The 25,033-nt window shown below is 27.4% G+C and overlaps 4 protein-coding genes across 5 annotated transcripts; 3 read left to right on the top strand and 1 right to left on the bottom strand.

Moving 5' to 3' along the window:
• Positions 1 to 473: 473 nt before the first annotated feature.
• On the top strand, positions 474 to 1,843 carry LOC128952277 (uncharacterized). 2 transcript variants are annotated; one of them, XM_054297639.1, is made up of 2 exons: positions 474 to 530; positions 1,005 to 1,843. In XM_054297639.1, exon 2 carries the CDS (start codon positions 1,032 to 1,034, stop codon positions 1,836 to 1,838), a length of 807 nt encoding a protein of 268 aa, XP_054153614.1. In that variant the 5' UTR covers positions 474 to 530; positions 1,005 to 1,031; the 3' UTR covers positions 1,839 to 1,843. The 2 variants fall into 2 exon arrangements, with proteins under 2 accessions (XP_054153614.1, XP_054153613.1); XM_054297638.1 differs by lacking the exon at positions 474 to 530 and adding an exon at positions 567 to 621.
• Positions 1,844 to 7,701: 5,858 nt separating this feature from the next.
• Positions 7,702 to 8,564, bottom strand: LOC128951562 (ras-related protein Rab-3-like). The gene has a single exon (XM_054296809.1). The coding sequence runs from the start codon at positions 8,416 to 8,418 to the stop codon at positions 7,702 to 7,704; it is 717 nt and encodes a 238-aa protein (XP_054152784.1). The 5' UTR covers positions 8,419 to 8,564.
• A 3,077-nt stretch (positions 8,565 to 11,641) lies between these two features.
• On the top strand, positions 11,642 to 12,893 carry LOC128951561 (ras-related protein Rab-3-like). The gene is made up of 2 exons (XM_054296807.1): positions 11,642 to 11,665; positions 12,063 to 12,893. Exons 1-2 carry the CDS (start codon positions 11,663 to 11,665, stop codon positions 12,891 to 12,893), a joined length of 834 nt encoding a protein of 277 aa, XP_054152782.1. The 5' UTR covers positions 11,642 to 11,662.
• A 9,457-nt stretch (positions 12,894 to 22,350) lies between these two features.
• Positions 22,351 to 24,906, top strand: LOC128951560 (ras-related protein Rab-3-like). The gene is made up of 2 exons (XM_054296806.1): positions 22,351 to 22,356; positions 24,025 to 24,906. Exons 1-2 carry the CDS (start codon positions 22,351 to 22,353, stop codon positions 24,904 to 24,906), a joined length of 888 nt encoding a protein of 295 aa, XP_054152781.1.
• Positions 24,907 to 25,033: the final 127 nt, after the last annotated feature.

Genomic DNA, 25,033 nt, shown 5'->3' with positions numbered 1-25,033 from the left:
TTTTAAAAAATTTATATATTTCTATATATAAATACTTGAAACTTACCATTAATTTACTTTTAAAAAAATTAGTTTTAATATATATATAAACTTTATATCAATAGTTAAATAATAGATAATTATAATATTTTTATTATAAACAAATATATAATATATATATATATAATTATAAACTGTATAGTTTCAAGGTTACAAATTATTATTATTATTATTATTATTATTATTACTGATATTGTGTGATCTAGGTTGATGTTGAAATCAATTGTGTTAATTAACGTAGATTTTATAGTTTATTAATAATTTTGATAAAAAAATTAATGGTTGCATCAATATTTAAAAAAAACAACATTACATTATTACATCAACACAAATATAAATTATTTACATTATTTTATATATAAATATTTATATATACAGTAGTAATAAATATTACTGATAAACTAAATACAGTAATAATATTATAAAAATTTATTATTATTATCTTTAGTTTAAATTAAACAAAATTTTTTAGCTCATATATACACTATTTTGTAAGTAATAAAAATTATTTTATAACAATTATTAAATTTATAAAAGTGTATTTTAATAATAATTTTTTTTTTTAAATAACAATTCACAATGGTAAATAATAATTACAATTTATTTAGTTTAACAATATTTTTAATAATTATTAAAAATAGTAATAATAATAATAATTCTAATACTAATAATAATACTAATAATAATACTAATAATAATACTAATAATAATACTAATAATAATACTAATAATAATACTAATAATAATACTAATAATAATACTAATAATAATACTAATAATAATACTAATAATAATAATAATACTAATAATAATACTAATAATAATACTAATAATAATACTAATAATAATACTAATAATAATACTAATAATGGTTATATAATTAATTTAAAAAATTAATTATTAATTATTACTACTATTACTAATACTAGTAATAAAATTATTTTCTCCACACAAAAAAAATACAGTATAGATTTGCACAACCTGTCCATCCTATGGCACTGTCACATACGGTAGTGTTATACCATTATACTACAACTGCCGGCGCCGACAGTATCCGACTATCGGGTGTCATCTATCCGGGCAATAGTGTCGAGCCGTACGGTGGCGGCGGCGAAGGCGGCGCACAGGGAGTAGTACTCAGTTCACTCAGTCCCGATCAGTACTATCGACACGAAATAGTCGACCGCATTCACGGACCACTGGCAACAACATCAGCAGCAGCTCAGGGCGGACGTCATAACTCGGCCGACTGGTTGGTCGAAGTGTATGTCCAAACACTGGACCCGAACCGACTGATACCTATAAAACCGGATGTCTATCTATACTGCGGCGGTCCGATCACTGTCACAGCTAATCAAGTAAAAGATAAACCCAGATGTTTGAGAGGAGGTGCCAATGGTGGCAGAGGTGGTGGTCAACCGTCAGCACCGCAGGGATCACCACAACAACAACAACAGTGGTATCAACCGGTGTTACAGCAGTTGCAAACTGTTGGCACCAATTTGCTAAACAATTGGATCCGACAACAACTGCCACAACCACCACAACAACAACAACCGCCAGCACCGGTAGCTCCACAACAACAAGCGTCTACAGTATATAACACCCACCCGAGTCCCATATACCCGTACCAAAATCTACCTGGCCCAATTTATTCAGCTCCACCTAATAGATTTCCTTATAACAATACTACTACTACTATGCCTACATCATCATCAACACAGATGCCATCATCACATCCCGGTGCTTATCATCAGTCAAACAATTTTCAACATCAACCTAGTTCACAATATCAGTAATAATAATAATAATAATAATAATAATTAGTAACCTTGAAACTACATACAGTTTATAATACTATAAATTTTATATCATCAATGTTGTTTTTTTTGTTGTATTAATTTTTTTTTAAAAAATAAATAAAAATATTATATTTTAATATCTGATTATTTATTAGTATTAATTATATACAGTGATACAATGATATTAATTTTTTTTATAAAATTTTTATAGTTAATATTTAATATTTTAAAAAAATAAATTAATTAAATCTATTATGTAATTAGTTATTACATTATTATTTATCAACAAAAACAAAATAAACATTATATACAATATGAATATATTTTATAATAATTTATATATATAATAATAATTATAATAACATGATGTTTATGTTTTATCACAGTTTGAATTTTTGAATAAATTTAAGATATATTTTTCAATGTCATATCATATATATATATATATATATACGGTATAATATATTGTAAACATTTTTAAAAATAAATGTGTTTTATTATATATATATTTTTATTTATATAGAAATATTTTTCAGTTTTATATCCCATAATTTTATGAGTCATTCAATAGATATGATATTTTATTTTTAGTCTATTCACATTAAATTACATTAAATAACTATATATAAAAAATAATATTGATGCAACAACAATATTAAATTTTTAATTAAATTATTTATTTAAATTAAAAAAATAATAATAATAAATTATAAGTTAATTATTATTTATTAATTGTAATTAATTAGTATTTTTATAAATTGAATTTTAATAAAAAACAAACAATTTTAATCTATTTTCCTAATTAATATTTTTGTTAATATTTTTAATATTAATTAATTTTAAAACTTTATAATAATAATAATTATTATTATTATTAAATTACATTAACATTTTTTTATACTTTAAATACTTGCACATATTAATTATATTAAATATACTATTAGTACACAATAATTTGTAACCTTGAAAATATACAGTTTATAATATAAACTTTATATATTATCAATGTTGTTTTTATCTTAATTAATTTTTTAAATAAATAAAAATATTATATATATTTTAATATTTAAATTATATATTCATTAATTCTTATACAGATTTATGATAATATGTTAGAATACTTTTACTATAATTAATATGTTTTTGTATAAAATTTAAATATATATATACAATATATATATATATATAATATAATGTTTAATTTTAATTACTTTAATATATTTGATATTATTAATAGATAAATGATTTTTGTTTTTAAAATATAAGTCTATATTTAGTTAATTACATAATTTCTCATAGAAATCATATTATGTTGTTTTTATTAATAAAAATATTTTATATATAATTTAATTAATATGTATTAAATGTTATATTCATATGACATATATTTAATTTACATATAATTTTTTTTAAATAAAATAATATATTGAGGTTAATATTTAATTAAAATGATTAAATATTGATAAAAATTTAAATAAAAATTAACATATTTCACAATTCACATTTTTGAATTTAATGCATTATTATTAAAAATAATAAATTTTAATTTAGGTTTAATATACATAAGTATATTTAAGATCTAAATAAAATTTATCATTTTAAAAATAATGCAATAAAAACAAACAAACTATAATTGTTTAATAAGCTTATTTTTTAATCAATTTTAATATTATAGTACATATATTAAAAATATTATTAATATTAATTAATAAAATATATTATATAATACATAAATAATTTTGTCTAATAATAATATAAGATAACGTATTATTATTATATATTATTATTTTTTAAAAAATATTTAAAAACTTATTTTTTTAAATTGAATTGAAACAAATTTTTTGTTTTTAATATTTAATTTACTTACTAAACCAAACAAACAAAAAATGTCACTTAATTTGTCCGGAAAAGTCAACAGTGATTATACTAACGGTATGTTTAGTGTCCGACGGGACGAACCATTAATTATTATGGAATACAACAATACGGATAATACATATCTGGTTCGGTCGGTACTACAAAATTTGGTCGGATATTTGCCGACTGATGTATGCATACCATTGGGTCCGTACACACCAATTACAACAACAACAACAACAGCACCGGTATCGGCATCGGCATCGATGACAACACCATTACTGGTATCGTTAGACAACAAGGATTATGACAACAACACCAACAACAAAGAATCGGCGATTAGCTCCGGGATGTATCCATATCTAGGAAACTATAGGACAGTTATTCAATTGAATAATATACCAAAATTTACGGCCGATGCCGACGCCGACCAACAAAATATATACGATTGGTTAGTCATCTACGAGTATAATATACCCACAGATAGGGATAGACTAATAAATTTTAGTTTTTACGTAACGGGCCATCGGATGAGGACATGGCTGGCCCAGGAAGTGTTGTTTACTACTGTTGATTCAAGCAATACAGGTAGAGATGATGGGCAAATTGTAGAAAGTTTCTATAGAAATTTCCCATTGAGAGAAAATTTCTAGAAAATTTCTCACGAAATAAATTTCTATAAAAATTTAATTATTTATTATTATACTATGGGATCCCCCATATCTATTGTTACTGCAATACTATACATATAATACCTGTATTATACAGTATAATACTATACACTGTATAGTATACAGTATAGTACAGTACTACACAAATGCTATATATATTAAACAATTTTAATTATTTAATAATAATTAGTTTTGTAAAATTGTAAAATAATCATTTTATTACATACTGTATATCATACCCTGTAGTTTAATTAATTAAATTAGTTTACTTTAATTAAATTAATTAAAATACTAATAATAATACTAATAATATTTAAGGTAATGTATTGTTATATGATTATCAAATACCGAGATAATAAAATTAACCATGGGGGGGGAGGATCCCATAGATATAAATTTGTTTCTAGAAACTTTCTAGAAATTTTTCTATTATTTTATATAGATTTCTATTTTTTTTTTGTTGCTAACACTAGGTGCACACCAACAACAAACAAGTTGGCCAGTTATACGGGAAAAATTATTGTATACTTTTGGCGGCAATGAATTACCTATTATTTTAGCAATCAATAGACTATATAAGCCCAATGAGCCAATTGAAACCTATTATCGGGAAAAAATGTCCTATCTCAATTATACGCCATTGGGTCCCAGTGATAAATTTGCATTACTAACCCATGGTATGCCCAATCGGGTACAAACCCTATTGAAATGTATGCATTCAAATAATAATAATAATAATAATGATCCACAACAATGGCTTAGATTTGTTAGGGAGTTGGAAAAATCTAACAAGATCAATTTGAGTAACAATTTATTTAGATTATTTTGAAATTAAATATAAAAATAAATAAATAAAAATAATAATAAATAAATAAAAATAATAATAAATAAATAAAAATAATAATAATAAATAAATAAAAATAATAATAAATAAATAAATAAAAATAAATAAATAAAAATAAATCATAATTATGAAAAGTTTTATTTTATTTTTTTCTAAAGTTATATATGATAAATAAATATTTAAAGTATATTTATAAAAATAAAAAATTATTATTAAATAAATATATTATTATTAATAAATATATTATTATTAAATAAATATATAATTATTAATTATATATTGTTTTATATATATATATATAGAAATGTAAATTTATGTTGTACTTAATAAAGTAGTGTATTGTATTAAATTTTTTTTATATCAATTGTATATTATTATTAATATTATTGCAAAATAGTTTACTTAATTTTTTAATTAATAAATATATTGCTTTTTTTAATGATTATCACTATATTTAAAAAACCCAATCTATAAAATTATATTTATAAAGTAAATTCAAAAAAAAATTATAATATATAAAAAATAGTTGAATTTAAATTAATTTTTTTATTATTTATCAACTATTTAGCGATAATATTAGTTTTATTTAATATATTTAAAATATATAAATTTCATTAACATATATCAAGTTTTTATGAAAATATTTTTGAATATTGATAATATTTAAATTAAAATTAACATAATTTGTACTGTAAATAACAAAAATAGTATTAATAAAAAATAAAAAATGATAAGTTTTATTTAGATTTATTATAAATGAAATTATTTATTAAATTTTATTATCAATTTTGATAGTCTATGAAAAAAATAAAGTATTAATTTATTTAATATTATCTAAACTTGATGTTGTTGTTGTGTAAAATATTAATATCTAATAATAAAAATTAAAATATAGATATTCAATAGTCTCATAATATTTTATTTTTGATAAATTGAAATAAATAAATTTTTTTAACTTAATTTAATTATTATTTTTAGTAAAAAATTTACTAAATAATAAAAATGTCGCTTAATTTGTCCGGAAAAGTCAAGACTGACTATACTAACGGTACGTTTAGTGTTAGACGTAATGAACCACTTATTATACTGGAGTACATCAACAACAACAACCCTAACCCCAACAATCCCAACAACAATACGGACAATACATATATGGTTCGGTCGCTGACACAAAATCTGGTCGGATATTTGCCGACTGATGTATGCATACCAATGGGTCCGTACACACCACTTACAACACCGGCAACAGCACCGGCACCGGCATTGACAACGCCATCACTGTCTGAATCATCATCGGCTGCTGAATCAGTATGGGATACGGCTTTCGATGATACAGAATCGCTTAGCTACCAGTCCCTGACTCCATCATCACCAGCAAACTATAGGAAAGTTATGCGATTGAAAAATATACCCAAATTTACGGCCAATCAGCAAACTATTAATATATACGACTGGCTGATCATCTATGAGCGCAATATAACCGCAGATAGGGATAGACTACTAGATCTAGAATTTCATGTAACCGGCGATCGTATGATGCAATGGATGGCACAGGAAGTGTTTGCTGGTATTGTTGACACTACAGGTGCTGAACATCAAAACAGTTGGCCAGTTATACGGGAAAAATTATTGTACACATTTGGCGGTCAGGATACACCTATTTTGATGGCAATCAATCGGCTATATGTACCGAATGAGCCAATCGATAGCTATTATAGGGAGAAAATGTCTTATCTGAATCATACATCCCTGAGCCCTAGTGATAAATTTTCCATACTAACCCACGGTATGCCCAAACAGGTACAAACACTAGTGAAAAGTTTGTATCCCAATAATGGTACTAATAATCCGCAACTATGGCTCCGGTGTGTTAAGGAGTTGGAAAAATCTAACCTGAACAATTTTCGAAACAATAATAATAATAATCACCAAGATCAATCATTATTAGCAATTAAATATCCATATATACAAAATAAATTTTTTAATCTGGGCTATTCATCATATTAAAAATTATAAGTTTTAATTTAAATTTAAATTTAACTTTAACTTTAACTTTAAGTTTAGTTTTTAATTTTTATATATATTATTTTTGTAGTTTCATCAATATATATATATATATATATATATACGGTATATGATATATAATACAATATGTTATATTTTTTTAAAAAAAATTAGTTTATTTTTATATTACTACTATATACATAAATAAATGTCAAATTTAAAATATTAAATTACTTTTTATATGTATATATATTAGAGTTATTATTAAAATAAAAATTTAAAAATCATAAAATCAAAAATCTAATGATAATTTTTTAACATAATTATTTAGATTTGACTTATAGATATAGGTATATAATTAGTATATAAATAATATTAATATAATAATTTAATTTTTTTTATAATAATATTTTTCATAAAAATATTTTCCACATTTATATTTTTTTTTGCAATAAATGTTTTAATATTAAAAAAAAAATAATTTTTAACAACATTTTGATTTTTTTCGACCTGAAATTAGCCGAGAATTATCTAAGACGACTGTCCCTATGGTCGCCATATTTGTTGGCGGCTCCGGGCTTTCGTTCAACATATGGTTATCGCAAATAATATCCACTAATCTATCAAACACTTTGTCGACATTGATATTATGTTTGACTGATGTTTCATAGAAATCCAGTTTCAATTTATCGGCCAATTGTCGGCCCATTTCATAGCTGATCACCCGATGCTGCTTCGGCTGTTGTTGTTGTTGGCTGTCATAATCATCACTACCTCCACTACCATCACTGATATCACATTTATTGCCAACCAATACTACCTGTGCCCCATCGGGTGCTAATTCTCTATATAATTGAAGCCATTGTTCAATCATATTAAACGACTGTCCATTGGTCACGTCATACATTAGTAGACAACCGTCTGATTTACGAAAGTATGAACTGGTAATCGTACGATACTTTTCCTGACCGGCCGTATCCCAGATCTCTAAACGGATAGTCTGTTTGTTGCCGCCGCCGCTGACACCGTCCACTTCCTCCGTCTGTCTGTCAATTGTTTTGACTTTAATATCCATACCTACTGTACTGGCGGCTGATATTTTGAACATATAGTCAGTGTATCGGTAGATAAATGCCGACTTTCCGACCGATGAATTGCCGATTACCAGCAATTTTAGTGATAGATCATAGTTGTTGGTCATAACTCTCCCGATAGGCTTATCCTGTATACTATGGCCGATAGTTTTCGGTGTTTTTGCGGTAACCGGTATTGTTGTTGTTGTTGTTGTTGATGATGATGTCCTCCTGTTTTGTTGGCGGCGGCGGACAGGTTCGGGTGATTGAGTATTGTTTCCCTTGAATTTGAACATTTAGTTTATAATAATTATAATGTTATTATAAATTTTAATTACAATAAATTTTAAATATTTTAATACTTACCATCAGTAAAATATTGTATAATATTTTTATATATATATATATAATTAATATTTTAGTAATACATTTAAAAAAATTGTTTTTAAAAATTATTGTTTATTTTTTTTAAAATTAATAGTTAGAAGACTAAATGTATTTGTTTTAATTAAAACAAAAATTATAATCTTATAACAAAAATAACAAATTGATAATAACTTGATAAATAATAATTTATATATAATTTTATATAATCAAAAAATGTTTGTTTACAATAATAATTTTTATTTATATAAATTTGATAACTTTAAATGATATATAGCAAAAAATTTTAATAACGCAATAATATGATAAAAATAATAAAAATAATTTTTAAATCAATTGTTTTTTATATTTGAAATTAATTAAGTATATTTATAGTAATAACATTAATAAATAACAATAACAATAATTAACGACTGGCCCAACACCTATTATCTTTTTAAAAATAGCGCTATTTCTATACTTTAAATAAAAGCAAAAATATTTTAATGTAGATTTAGTGTGGGGTAGCTGGCGTTTATTATTTAAAAAAATAAATTTTAAAAAATCAAAATTGCGGCTGTACATAACATAACTAAAATTATACTAAAAGTTAAATAAGTATAAATATTTTATTTAAAAATTTTTGGTTATCATGTTAGTGTAAATGGATATAGATACTTGTTTGATAAATAGAAAAAAATTTGTCAAAAATTAAGCCAATGTTTAGTTATGAATTTTTAAAAATATTATAATTTACAAAATTTTAAATTTTATTATTAATTAAAAATTTTTAAGTTCTTTCTAGTTTTAATGATAACGTTTAAGAAACTAAATGTATTTTTAACAATAATTAAAATTTTATTAAAAATATATAGTATAACTTTTTCGTGAAAAACTACACAAATATTCTATAGAATATGCTAGAAAAGTTTCGAAAAAAATTGACTTGCAACTTTGTAAATTTATTGCCATAAAATGGCGCCAATTTAAAAATTTTATTTATTAAAATATGAAATCCCATTTATTCATAAATAAGATATATATTTTTAAAATAAATTTCAATTAATAATTTTTGAAATAAATGGTGTATTTTGAAAATAACTCTTGATGAGTATTATTGTTATTTGGTTTATTATTATTATTAATTTTTTAAAAATAAAAATACATTTAAAAAGCTATTAATAAAGTTATGTTAACAATTAAAAAAAATAAATTAAATAATAATAATAATAATAATCAAGATCAATTAATAGTTTTCTATAAATATTATAGATTTATTTAGAATAGACTTATACTGTATGTATAATAGGTATAAATATATATTGAAACGGTTGGATGGGTTGCTTAAGGTGTCCGGTGCTGACTCGACGTTATCGGCACCAAAGTGTTTCGGTCTTAGAGATGAGTCGGCACCAACACCTATGTAGTTGAGGACATCAGTGACCACGGTATGGATCTGGCGGTGAGTGGTGATGGTTGTGATGAGCCAATGAGCTAAACGGTGCTGTATTGGCCAGTGAGTTGAGCGGTGCTGTATTTGCCAATGAGCTGAGTGGTGTTGTCGGCCAATGAGCTGAGTGGTGTTGTCGGCCAATGAGCTGAGTGGTGTTGTCGGCCAATGAGCTGAGTGGTGTTGTCGGCCAATGAGCTGAGTGGTGTTGTCGGCCAATGTGTTGAGGTGGTGGTGTTGGACACGGGAAAGGGACACACGACTGACACGGCAAGGGAGCCCGTAGATGAAATGAAAAGAGAAAGTAAGAGAGATAGAGAGAGAAGAGAAAGTACGGGCCAAAGGCCCAAATGACTTACTCGGGACTTATACCAAAACCGAGTTTTATTGATAACACATATAAAAATAAACTAATACAATGTAATACAATACACTACCGTGTATTGTGGAGCAGAGTGACGGCAACCGACCAGTTCAAGAGTAAGACAACTTTTGTCGAGCATTTCGCTCGACTGAGAGCTCAGCAGTCTGATCGCTGCATAAGCCACTGCCTGCTGCGCGCGCAAACTGTTAAACTCTGCATTCATATTTGATGACAACTTTTACATATACTACTACTTTGCTCTTATTGGTTAATTCAAACTCTGCCTATTTTTGATCAATCGCACACTACCACCTAAAGGCAAATTCTCATTTGCATTAAAATACAATACACAAGTGCGCTTAGAAGTTAATTAATTCATTAATGTTAAAGTATAGGAAACAAAAACCCTTGTTAACCCCTGTATATAAAATGTTTAAACCAATGGTTAAATAGTATTCACTGAAACGCAAGTGCGTCACTACATTTACTGACACTATACGTGTCACAAACTAAACCTATATGTTTGTATGTTAAAGTATAGCTAATGTTATTTCTATGGCAATGTTAAACCCATATTTATAATAGTGAATGTGCCGTTAATGCAATTCCTATGGGTATACTAAACACATACTTTAKAATACTAAATAACCCGTTWATGTTATTTCTATGGGAATACATATCTCATATTAAACTATGTATTTAATACATTATAAACTGTAGTGAAAACATACACATACGTAATACATATAAGATGTTATATAAGTAATTAAGCTTATAATTTGAGTACTTTTACTATTGTTTTAAATGATCTATTATTATTCCGCTACAATATATATAAATAGTATATCTATATCGAGTATTTTATTTCATAGTAATAATCAATTTGGTAATTAAATAATATTAATAAAATAATTATTTTTATTTGTTATTTTTTTACAACAATATTTTTCATAGATATATTTTATACTTTTATATTTTTTTGTAATAAAAATACGATTAAAATTATTAATATTAATTATATACCTGTATATATACATATTCAATATATTTTTTTCTGCAATAAATTTATTATTATTTTTTATCATTATATTTTTTTGCGGTGCATTACATTAATACATTTTATAATATTAATATTTGTAATTAAATATTAATATACTATTTAGTAGTATTTTAAACTAAATTTTTAGTGTTTTAAATGGTATATTATTATTATTATTATTATTATTATTATTATTATTATTATTATTATTATTATTATTATTATTATTATTATTATTATTATTATTATTATTATTATTATTATTATTATTATTATTATTATTATTATTATTATTATTATTATTATTATTATTATTATTATTATTATTATTATTATTATTATTATTATTATTATTATTATTATTATTATTATTATTATTATTATTATTATTATTATTATTATTATTATTATTATTATTATTATTATTATTATTATTATTATTATTATTATTATTATTTATAATATACTGTATATGTTTTATATTATAGTATTATAATATGTATAATAAAAACACTAATTATTATTATGAATAATAACTTAATTGTTTGAATTTAAGGGCTATCCTAATAAATCACCCGAACCTGACCGCCGTCGACGACGGCAACCACAACAAAATCAGAGGACATCACAAACTGTTCAAACATCCGATAGAGTTGTGATGAACAATAGCTATGACTTATTATTGAAACTACTGGTAATTGGGAATTCATCGGTCGGAAAGTCGGCATTTATCTACCGATACACTGACTACATGTTCAACATATCGGCTGTCCATACACTTGGTATAGATTTCAGATTAAAAACAATCGACAGACAGTCAGTCAATGGCAACAAACAGCGTATCCGTTTGCAGATCTGGGATACGGCCGGTCAGGAAAGGTATCGTACGATTATTACTTCATACTTTCGTAAAGCGGACGGTTGTCTACTAATGTATGACGTGTCAGATAGAGAGTCGTTTGATATGATTGAACAATGGCTTCAATTATTCAAAGATAATGCACCCGATAGGGCACAGATAGTACTGGTTGGCAATAAATGTGATCTGAGTGGTGGTAGTGGTGGTGATAGTGATGATGATTACAACCAACACCGACAACAACACCGACTACAACAGCCAAAGAAACGGATGATCAGCTATGAAATGGGCCGACAATTGGCCGATAAATTGAAACTGGATTTCTTTGAAACATCGGTTAAAGATAATGTCAATGTCGACGATGTGTTTGATAGGTTAGTCGATATTATATGCGATAACCATATGCTGACCGAAAGCCCGGAGCCAACTAATATGGCAATTGCTAACATAGGGACAGTCATCTTAGATAATGATAATAATAATAATAGCCATAATAAACGCCGAAAAAAATCATCGTGTTGTAAATAATTTTTAAAAAATAATTTATATATTTTTTTCAAAAATAAACATTATCAACTTTCAATCAAGGTTAATGCTAATTACTGTATTATGTTATATAATATTTACTAGTTTTACAATAATAAATTTTTATTTTTTATATTAATATTTATTAAATAATAATAATAATAATAATAACATTTAATATTATTATTATTTATAGATTAAGTTTAATTATAGATTATATACTACAGTAGTAAAGTAATAAATAAAATACAGTACACAATAATAGTTGAAAATTTATTAATGTTAATGTTAAATAATTGTATGCTTTAAATAAAACATATAATTTATATTTTTTTGAATTAATTGTTGTATATTTAATTAGCTGATATTTAATTATATATAATTAATTGTAATAATAAATACAATAATATACTGTCACAAAAATACACTATTATTATTATTATTATTATTATTATTATTATTATTATTATTATTATTATTTTTGTATATCACGGTTGTTCCGGTGTGATCACAGTTGTGTCGGCCACTTTTGGTGGCAGAGACACGACTGGTTAGACTCAACTCAAGTCTAGTACTTTTCTGACTGTTCTACAACTCTGAAGTATCACTGCTTTTTGCATTTCATAGATCTTAGTTTTTCTGATTTCCAGTGATTCCAAACTTAAGGCCAGATTTTTCGGTATTACGGCCATTGATGACAGGATTATAGGTATGATTTCAACTTTCTTAATGCGCCACATCTTATTGATCTCATAGGCCAAGTCTGTATATTTTCGGCGTTTCTCACTATGCGTGTCCTGTAGTTTGTGTGTTAGTGGGACCGCTATGTCTATTATGTACGCCTTATCTTGATGTTTGTCTACTAGTACTATATCTGGGCGGTTGTGGGCCACAGTCTTATCTGTTCTTATTTCCTTATCCCAGTAGAGCTTGGCTCTGTTGCTTTCCATTACACCTTGTGGCTCGTATCTATAGTATGGTAATGGTTCTTTGATTAGTCCGAATCTTATTGCCAATTCCTGATGTATGATTTTGGCTACTTGGTTGTGACGGCTTAGGTACTCGGTGTTTGTGAGTACTTTACACCCATTTAGTATATGTTCTATTGTTTCTGACTCCATATGACACATCCTGCACTTGTCTGTTGGTATATTTAGCTTTTGGATGTATTTCTGATGGTTTCGTGTCGGAATCACTCGATCTTGTATTGCCATCATGAACCCCTCTGTCTCTCCATGAAGACCGGCGTACTTCAACCATTTTGTAGACATTTCTTCGTCTACGTGTGTTTGGTTGAGTTCTGCTCTGTATCTACCGTGGAGTTCTTTTGAGGCCCATGTGTTAATCCTCTCTTTTTCATTTTGTATTTCTATTTGATGTTCATTATTGCTGAGATTTAGAGGTGTGTAGTTGTTATCAAGTGTTGCTGTTATTTTGTGGAGCTCTGAGACATTGCATTTTTGTTGATGGTATTTTCTCAGCAATTCTCGCTGTTTGGCTTCAAGGCTTACAATGTTTAGTAACCCTCTACCCCCATGCTTTCTACTAACACACAGTCGTGCTACAGAACTTCTAGGGTGGTGTAGTCCAAACATTGTAAGTTGTCGCCTTATATGTCTTTCAATGGTCTCAAGTTCTGTTTTACTCCATTTTATTATTCCGAACGAGTATGTCAGTACAGGTATAGCCCAAGTGTTTATGGCTTTGAATTTGTTGTTTGAGTTTAGTTGAGATTTTAGTATTTTTATTATTCTTTGGTTTAATGTTTTCTTTATTTCTTCTTTAACTTCTGTCATTTTAGATTTATGCATTTGCTTAATTCCTAAGTACTTATATATATCTCCATTTTCTAGTGCCTTTATATATCCATTTTCAGTTTCGTATTGATTTCTTTCAGAATAGACTCCTCTTTTCAGTTTCATTATAGCACATTTATCTAATCCGAATTCCATATTTATATCATTGGAGAAAGTTTCTGTTGTTTTTAGCATTGCATTTAAATCAGATTCTTTTTCGGCATATAGTTTTAAGTCGTCCATATATAGTAGATGTGTTAGATTATATTTTGTATCACTTGATTTTAGATTTACGCCTTTTAGCTTTTTAAGTAATGATGACAGTGGGTTTATGGCTAAGCAGAACCACAGAGGACTGAGTGAATCTCCTTGAAATATTCCTCTATTTATTTTTATTTCTGTACTTATTTTTGTTCCATTATTTGTATTGACACACAATTTAGTATTCCATTTTTTCATCATATTTTCTAATGTGTTTATCAGTGTGTTGTCAATTTTATATAGTTTTAACACTCTTAATAACCATTTATGAGGGACTGAATCGAATGCTTTCTTATAGTCTATGTATGCCATTTCAAGATTTCTATGTTTTTGACGAGCTCTTATTGTTATGATATTGTCTATTGTTAATTGCTCTTTACAGCCCATAGAGTGTTTTATACAGCCTTTTTGTTCTTCAGCTATTATGTTGTTGTTGCTTAAATGATTATATATTTTTGTTGATATTATGGATGTTAAGATTTTATACATTGTTGTTAGGCAAGTGATGGGTCTATATTTACTGGGATCTGATGTATTTTCTGTTTTTGGGAGTAGATATGTTATTCCAGAAGTGAGGAAGTCATCGGTTTGTCCTGTTTGTATTATTTTATCCATTGCTATTGCCATTGGTTGATGTACTGTTGTAAAGTGTTTGTACCAGAAGTTTTGTATTTTGTCTTGTCCTGGGCTTTTCCAATTGTGGGATTTCTTGAGGGCTTCGGTTAAGTCATCTTTAATTATATTTACTGAAGTCATATGTGGTATTTCTTTATTTTCATCTACAATATCATTTATCCAATTTGATTCTTTATATTCCTTTGGGTTACTCCAGATTTCTTTCCAGTAGTTTTCTATTTCATCTATTTGTGATGTATTGTTAATATTGCTTGAATTTATTTTATTTTGATTTCTATAGAACATTTTTTCGTTATTATAGAACATTGTATTTTGTTTTCGTCTTTCGCTTTGTTGTTTATATCTTCTGATTCTTTGTGATAGTGCTTGAACTGTTTGTTTTAATGTGTCGTTGTAATTTCGGATTATGGATTCAAATTCAGGATTTCCAGGTTTTGTCTGTAATGATCTGTATATATCTTTTAATGATTGGTTAATTCTTTTTGATTTGTTTCCATTTAACACTTGCGTTATTCTTCCAATTATTTTTCTTTTCCCTTCGATTCGTGTCTCTATTCGCTTTGCCATTTAGGTATTACATTTTCTTGATTTGGTTTTGTTGTTGACATGGGATCTATTTTGTAGCCTAAGAGTCTCGATACTGCTACTGCTGCACAATACGTTATTGTATTAATTGCGCTCAACGACATATTTTCTTCGATGTAATCTTTAAGTATATCATTTATTGTTATTATAGTAGATCTTGTTTTAATGCCACTTCTTATTTTTGGTAATTTAGGTCTGAATTCTATTTCAAAGTCTTTATATTGTTCTAAAGATGTTTTTAGTTCATTTTCTGCTGTTATTCTGTTTGTTTCATCATTTGTATTGTTTCTGTTATCTGTTGTTGTAGGTGTCTCTTCTATTTCTGGCACTACTTCTACTGTAATATTTAATTCAGTTGTTTCATTTAATGATAGTTCATGTGCCACTTGTTGTTTGATTTCTTGTAATTCAATCGGGGATATTTTATTATTCTTTGCTAAGAATCGCCGTTGGTCTGCAATCCTTTGTTCCGTTACATTTAGTTCTGGATATTTTTGTTTGAATGCTAAGTATATTTGGTTTCTGTAATCAGTCATATTTGATTCGAGTCGAGTTGATCTGTAGTATTCGCGCATTATCAAGGTATTCATCTCATGTGTCCATCTCATGCGCTTTTGCGATTTGTCAACCAAATTGGTCAGTTGTTGCTGAGAACCAGCTTGAACTGAAACATTTTGGAGGTTAGTCTGATTTTGTTGACTAGTCTGCGGTCGCATTACATCACAGCTTTGCCCGCATAGCACATCACTGCGTGGGATATGATGCATACTTAACGAACTGCAGTCAATGCCTACCTGCTGAACGCGGGATTTATTTGAGAGGGTACCTCCCGAACACCCCCCGTTATTCCTACGACTACGTGTAATCATATTTATATATTTTTGTGGCCTTTTTACGGGGTCCCGGTCCCTAGAGAAAGCTCAACACTAACATGTGTCTATTGCCACCCATTTCTCACCACTAACATGTTTGTTGAAATAGGATTTTTATTTTTTTGAAACAAAAGTGGCCATTGCGTGTGAGGACGAGTAACTACTCGAAGGGTGAAGGGACATCCTTGCGGACATCCCTTCGGGGTGGGGGCACCTTTTTACAGGCACCCCCGGGTGGGAGCACCCTTGCGGGTACTCCCAGGTGGGCACCGATACCGAAGTACCGATACCCGGGTCGGGCAGAAACTCGTCCTCACTTAGCACCCCGCTTTCCCCATACTACTTAAGTTGGCCGTCCTAAACAGCGTTGGTTGGGCAGGGACGGGAAGCACAGTTAAAACAATTTTTTTTTCTCAGAAAAATTGCTTTACCACATCGGGGCTCGAACTATAGATCTTACTCTCCATTACACTACATAGCCCTACACACTAACCACTACACCACTGTGCCTCCTCTTTATTATTATTATTATTATATTATTATTATTATTATTATTATTATTATTATTATTATTATTATTATTATTATTATCTTTGTATATCACGGTTGTTCCGGTGTGATCACAGTTGTGTCGGCCACTTTTTGGTGGCAGAGACACGACTGGTTAGACTCAACTCAAGTCTAGTACTTTTCTGACTGTTCTACAACTCTGAAGTATTACTGCTTTTTGTATTTCATAGATCTTAGTTTTTCTGATTTCCAGTGATTCCAAACTTAGGGCCAGATTTTTCGGTATTACGGCCATTGATGACAGGATTATAGGTATGATTTCAACTTTCTTAATGCGCCACATCTTATTGATCTCATAGGCCAAGTCTGTATATTTTCGGCGTTTCTCACTATGCGTGTCCTGTAGTTTGTGTGTTAGTGGGACCGCTATGTCTATTATGTACGCCTTATCTTGATGTTTGTCTACTAGTACTATATCTGGGCGGTTGTGGGCCACAGTCTTATCTGTTCTTATTTCTTTATCCCAGTAGAGCTTGGCTCTGTTGCTTTCCATTACACTTTGTGGCTCGTATCTATATGGTAATGGTTCTTTAATTAGTCCGAATCTTATTGCCAATTCCTGATGTATGATTTTGGCTACTTGGTTGTGACGGCTTAGGTACTCGGTGTTTGTGAGTACTTTACACCCATTTAGTATATGTTCTATTGTTTCGGACTCCATATGACACATCCTGCACTTGTCTGTTGGTATATTTAGCTTTTGGATGTATTTCTGATGGTTTCGTGTCGGAATCACTCGATCTTGTATTGCCATCATGAACCCCTCTGTCTCTCCATGAAGACCAGCGTACTTCAACCATTTTGTAGACATTTCTTCGTCTACGTGTGTTTGGTTGAGTTCTGCCCGGTATCTTCCGTGAAGTTCTTTTGAGGCCCATGTGTTAATCCTCTCTTTTTCATTTTGTATTTCTATTTGATGTTCATTATTGCTGAGATTTAGAGGTGTGTAGTTGTAATCGAGTGTTGATGTTATTTTGTGGAGCTCTGAGACATTGCATTTTTGTTGATGGTATTTTCTCAGCAATTCTCGCTGTTTGGCTTCAAGGCTTACAATGTTTAGTAACCCTCTACCCCCATGTTTTCTACTAACACATAGTCGTGCTACAGAACTTCTAGGGTGGTGTAGTCCAAACATTGTAAGTTGTCGCCTTATATGTCTTTCAATTGTCTCAAGTTCTGTTTTACTCCATTTTATTATTCCGAACGAGTATGTCAGTACAGGTATAGCCCAAGTGTTTATTGCTTTGAATTTGTTGTTTGAGTTTAGTTGAGATTTTAGTATTTTTGTTATTCTTTGGTTTAAAGTTTTCTTTATTTCTTCTTTAACTTCTGTCATTTTGGATTTATGCATTTGCTTAATTCCTAAGTACTTATATATATCTCCATTTTCTAGTGCCTTTATATATCCATTTTCAGTTTCGTATTGATTTCTTTCAGAATAGACTCCTCTTTTCAGTTTCATTATAGCACATTTATCTAATCCAAATTCCATATTTATATCATTGGAGAAAGTTTCTGTTGTTTTTAGCATTGCATTTAAATCTGATTCTTTTTCGGCGTATAGTTTTAAGTCGTCCATATATAGTAGATGTGTTAGATTATATTTTGTATCACTTGATTTTAGATTTACGCCTTTTAGCTTTTTAAGTAGTGATGACAGTGGGTTTATGGCTAAGCAGAACCACAGAGGACTGAGTGAATCTCCTTGAAATATTCCTCTATTTATTTTGATTTCTGTACTTATTTTTGTTCCATTATTTGTATTGACACACAATTTAGTTTTCCATTTTTTCATCATATTTTCTAATGTGTTTATCAGTGTGTTGTCAATTTTATATAGTTTTAACACTCTTAATAACCATTTATGTGGGACTGAATCGAATGCTTTCTTATAATCTATGTATGCCATTTCAAGATTTCTATGTTTTTGACGAGCTCTTATTGTTATAATATTGTCTATTGTTAATTGCTCTTTACAGCCCATTGAGTGTTTTATACAGCCTTTTTGTTCTTCAGCTATTATGTTGTTGTTACTTAAATGATTATATATTTTTGTTGATATTATGGATGTTAGGATTTTATACATTGTTGTTAGGCAAGTGATGGGTCTATATTTGCTGGGATCTGATGTATTTTCTGTTTTTGGGAGTAGATATGTTATTCCGGAAGTGAGGAAGTCATCGGTTTGTCCTGTTTGTATTATTTTATCCATTGCTATTGCCATTGGTTGATGTACTGTTGTAAAGTGTTTGTACCAGAAGTTTTGTATTTTGTCTTGTCCTGGGCTTTTCCAATTGTGGGATTTCTTGAGAGCTTCGGTTAAGTCATCTTTAATTATATTTACTGAAGTCATATGTGGTATTTCTTTATTTTCATCTTCAATATCATTTATCCAATTAGATTCTTTATATTCCTTTGGGTTACTCCAGATTTCTTTCCAGTAGTTTTCTATTTCATCTATTTGTGGAGTATGGTTAATATTGCTTGAATTTATTTTGTTTTGATTTCTATAGAACATTTTTTCGTTATTATAGAACATTGTATTTTGTTTTCGTCTTTCGCTTTGTTGTTTATATCTTCTGATTCTTTGTGATAGTGCTTGAACTGTTTGTTTTAATGTGTCGTTGTAATTGCGGATAATAGCTTCAAATTCAGGTTTTCCAGGTTTTGTCTGTAATAATCGGTATATATCTTTTAATGATTGGTTAAGTCTTTTTGATTTGTTTCCATTTAACACTTGCGTTATTCTTCCTATTACTTGTCTTTTCCCTTCTATACGTGTCTCTATTCGCTTTTGCCATTTAAGTATTATATTTTCTTGATTTGGTTTTGTAGTTGACATGTGTTGTATTTTGTAGCCTAAGAGTCTCGATACTGCTACTGCTGCACAGTATGTTATTGTATTAATTGTGCTCAACGACATGTTATCTTCGATGTAATCTTTAAGTATATCATTAATTGTTATTATTGTAGATCTTGTTTTTACGCCACTTTTTATTTTTGGTAACTTAGGTCTGAGTTCTATTTCAAAGTCTTTATATTGTTCTAAAGTAGTTTTTAGTTCATTTTCTGCTGTTATTCTATTTATTTCATCATTTGTATTGATTCTGTTATTTGTTGTTGTAGGTGTCTCTTCCATTTCTGGCACTACTTCTACTGTGGTATTTAATTCAGTTGTTTCATTTAATGATAGTTCATGTGCCACTTGCTGTTTGATTTCTTGTAATTCTATTGGGGATATTTTATTATTCTTTGCTAAGAATCGCCGCTGGTCTGCAATCCTTTGTTCCGTTACATTTAGTTCTGGATATTTCTGTTTGAATGCTAAGTAAATTTGGTTTCTGTAATCAGTCATATTTGTTTCGAGTCGAGTTGATCTGTAGTATTCGCGCATTATCAAGGTATTCATCTCATGTGTCCATTTCATGCGCTTTTGCGATTTTTCAACCAAATTGGTCAGTTGTCGCTGAGAACCAGCTTGAACTGAAACATTTTGGAGGTTAGTCTGATTTTGTTGACTAGTCTGCGGTCGCATTACATCACAGCTTTGCCCGCATAGCACATCACTGCGTGGGATATGATGCATACTTAACGAACTGCAGTCAATGCCTACCTGCTGAACGCGGGATTTATTTGAGAGGGTACCTCCCGAACACCCCCCGTTATTCCTTCGACTACGTGTAATCATAATTATATATATATTTGTTTTTGGCCTTTTTACGGGGTCCCAGTCCCTAGAATAAGCTCAACACTAACATGTGTCTATTGCCACCCATTTCTCACCACTAACATGTGTTTGTTGAAATAGGATTTTTATTTTTTGAAACAAAAGTGGCCATTGCGTGTGAGGACGAGTAACTACTCGAAGGGTGAAGAGACATCCTTGCGGACGTCTCTTCGGGGTGGGGGCACCTTTTTACAGGCACCCCCGGGTGGGGGCACCCTTGCGGGTACCCCCAGGTGGGTACCGATACCGAAGTACCGATACCCGGGGTCGGGCAGAAACTCGTCCTCACTTAGCACCCCGTTTTCCCCATACTACTTAAGTTGGCCGTCCTAAACAGCGTTGGTTGGGCAGGGACGGGAAGCACAGTTAAAACAATTTTTTTTTCTCAGAAAAATTGCTTTACCACATCGGGGCTCGAACTATAGATCTTACTCTCCATTACACTACATAGCCCTACACACTAACCACTACACCACTGTGCCTCCTTTTATTATTATTATTATTATTATTATTATTATTATTATTATTATTATTATTATTATTATTATTATTATTATTATTATTATTATTATTATTATTATTATTATTATTATTATTATTATTATTATTATTATTATTATTATTATTATTATTATTATTATTATTATTATTATTATTATTATTATTATTATTATTATTATTATTATTATTATTATTATTATTTTTTTTTATATATTACTTTATCACAAATTGTTCAATAATGTTTAAAATGTGCTTGTTAAATAACAAAAAAAATTATAATTTATAATTATATGAAACATAATTAAAAGCATTTATGTGTATTTTTTGTTTATTGATAAATTTATATATATTATTGTAATACACATATATATATATATTGATATTATTTTTTTTGTAGTCTTATAGTTAGTATTTAATATTTTTCAAAAATAAATTAAATTATTATGTAATTAGTTATTACAGTATTATTTATCAACAAAAAAAACATTATACAGTAAATCATATAATACAATATGAATGTAGTGTTTTGTAATAATTACAATTTACAGTAATAATAATAATATGATATTTATGTTATCATTTATCACAGTTTGAATTTTTGAATATATTTTTAAATATCATATATAATAATATATTGTAAACATTTTTAAAACAAATAAATGTTTTATATAATTTTATTTATATAGAAATATTTTTCAGTTTCATATCCCATAATTTTATCAGTCATTTAATAGATATTATATTTTTTAGTCTATTCATATTAAATTACATTAAATAACTATATATTTAATAAAAAATAATATTGATGCAACAACAATATTAATTATTTAATTAAATTATTTATTTAAATAAATTATAAGTTACTTATTATTAATTAATTATGATTAATTAAGATTTTTTTATAAATTGAATTTTAACTTATATTCATAATTAAAATCAACATCAAATAATTTCAATTAATTTTCCTTATTATTCATATTTTTGTTAATATTTTTAATATTAACTAATTTTAAAACTTTATAAATATTATTATATATTAAATTACATTAACATTTATTTATACTTTAAATGCTAAAAGTTTTCACATACAGTATGTCATATAAATTATATGATATAATAATAATAATATGATATTTATTTTTTATATATTATGTTATCTTTTATCACAGTTTGAATTTGAATAAATTTAATATATTTTTCAATATCATATATAATAAATTGTAAACATTTTTATTTATATAGAAATATTTTTCAGTTTCATATCCCAATAATTTTATAAGTTATTCAATAGATATGATATTTTTGTCTATACATATTAAATTACATTTATAACTATATATAAAAAAATATTGATGCAACAACAAAATTAATTTTTTAATTAAATTATTGATTTAAATAAAAAAATTATAAGTTAATTATTATTTATTTACTAATTATTTTTTTATATATATTGAATTTTAACATAAAAAACTTATATTCATAATTAAAATTAAGATTAAATAATTTCAATTTATTATACTTATTAATAATTTTTGTTAATATTTAAATATTAATTAATTTTAAAACTTTATAAATATTATATTTATTATTATATATTTAATTACATTAACATTTATTTATACATGAAAAGCTAAAAGTTTATCACATACTGTATATCATATAAATTATATGATATAATAATAATAATAATAATAATAATAATATTTGAGAAGTTAAAGTAACGGATAAAAAATATATTATTACTATTATTATTTTTATTGATTTTAATAATAATATTATAATAATAATAAGTAATTTTCTGTTTGCATTTAAACCAGTATTTTGCATGTTTCACATATTGTAATATATATTAGTATATAACTTAATATATTTAATGAAATAAAACTTATGATTAAAATTATCAATATATTAAATATATTTTTTAATTGTTAGCAGTAATTAATATATATTACTTTATTTGCCCAAAAAAATATTTATATAATTATAATAATAATAGTATTTAATTATAAAAAAATATATTTTTTAGTATTTTTAAATGGTATGTATTATTATTATTATTATTATTTATATACTATTATATAATATATATTGTAAATTATTAATTAAATATTATAATTATATATTATATCTATAATATAAAAACTAAAAATTTTTGAATAATAACATAATTTTTTTTTTAATTTTAGGACTATCCTAATAAATCGGCCGAACCTGACCGCCGTCGACGGCAATCACAAGAAAATCAGAGGACATCATCACTAACAGCACCGACCGGTCAAACATCCGATAGAGGAGTTGTGACCAACAACTCTGCGGACGACAACGACTATGACTTATCATTGAAACTACTGGTAATCGGCAATTCGTCAGTCGGAAAGTCGGCATTTATCTACCGATACACTGACTACACGTTCAACATATGTACTACGATTCCTACAGTAGGTGTAGATTTAAGAGTCAAAACAATCGACAGACAGCTGGTGGACGACGGTCTCAATAGACGATTACGTTTGGAGATCTGGGATATGGCCGGTCAGGACAGCTTCCGTACGCTTATCAGTTCATACTTTCGTAAAGCAAACGGTTGTCTACTAATGTATGACGTTTCCGATAGACAATCGTTTCAGTGTATTGAACAATGGTTGGAAGTATTCAGAAATATTGCACCCGACGGAGCACCGGTAGTACTGGTTGGCAATAAATGTGATATCAGTGGTGGTGGTGATGGTTATGATGATAATGATAGCCAACACCGACAATACCACCAGCCGAAGCAGCATCGGGTGATCAGCTATGAAATGGGCCAACAATTGGCCGATAAGTTGGAACTGGATTTCTATGAGACGTCAGCCAAAGATAATATCAATGTCGACAATGTGTTTGATAGGTTAGTCGATCTGATATGTGATGATATGTTGGCCGATATATTGGCAAAACTGATGACAACAAGTTTGACCACACAATTGCTAACAGAGACTATAATCTTAAGTATTAATAATAATAATAATAATAATAATAATAATAGCGATAATAAAAGCCGAAAAAATCATCATGTTGTAAATAATTAATTAATAATTGTTAAATTTTAAAAAAATAAACATTATCAACTTTTCAAGGTTCAATTCTAATTACTGTATTGTTATATATTTATTAAAAATAATAATAATAGTAATAACATCTAATATTATTAGTATT

This window comes from Oppia nitens, unplaced genomic scaffold (assembly GCF_028296485.1).
Source record: "Oppia nitens isolate AA-2021 unplaced genomic scaffold, nextdenovo-longstitch-racon4-pilon3 scaffold1_pilon_pilon_pilon, whole genome shotgun sequence".
Classification (NCBI taxonomy): domain Eukaryota; kingdom Metazoa; phylum Arthropoda; class Arachnida; order Sarcoptiformes; family Oppiidae; genus Oppia; species Oppia nitens.
This window is presented reverse-complemented; position numbering and strand designations above follow the sequence as displayed.

Excerpts from the sequence above, each read along its gene's own strand:
- LOC128951562 (XM_054296809.1), bottom strand. The coding sequence starts at position 8,418 with ATGACCAACAACTATGATCTATCACTAAAATTGCTGGTAATCGGCAAT.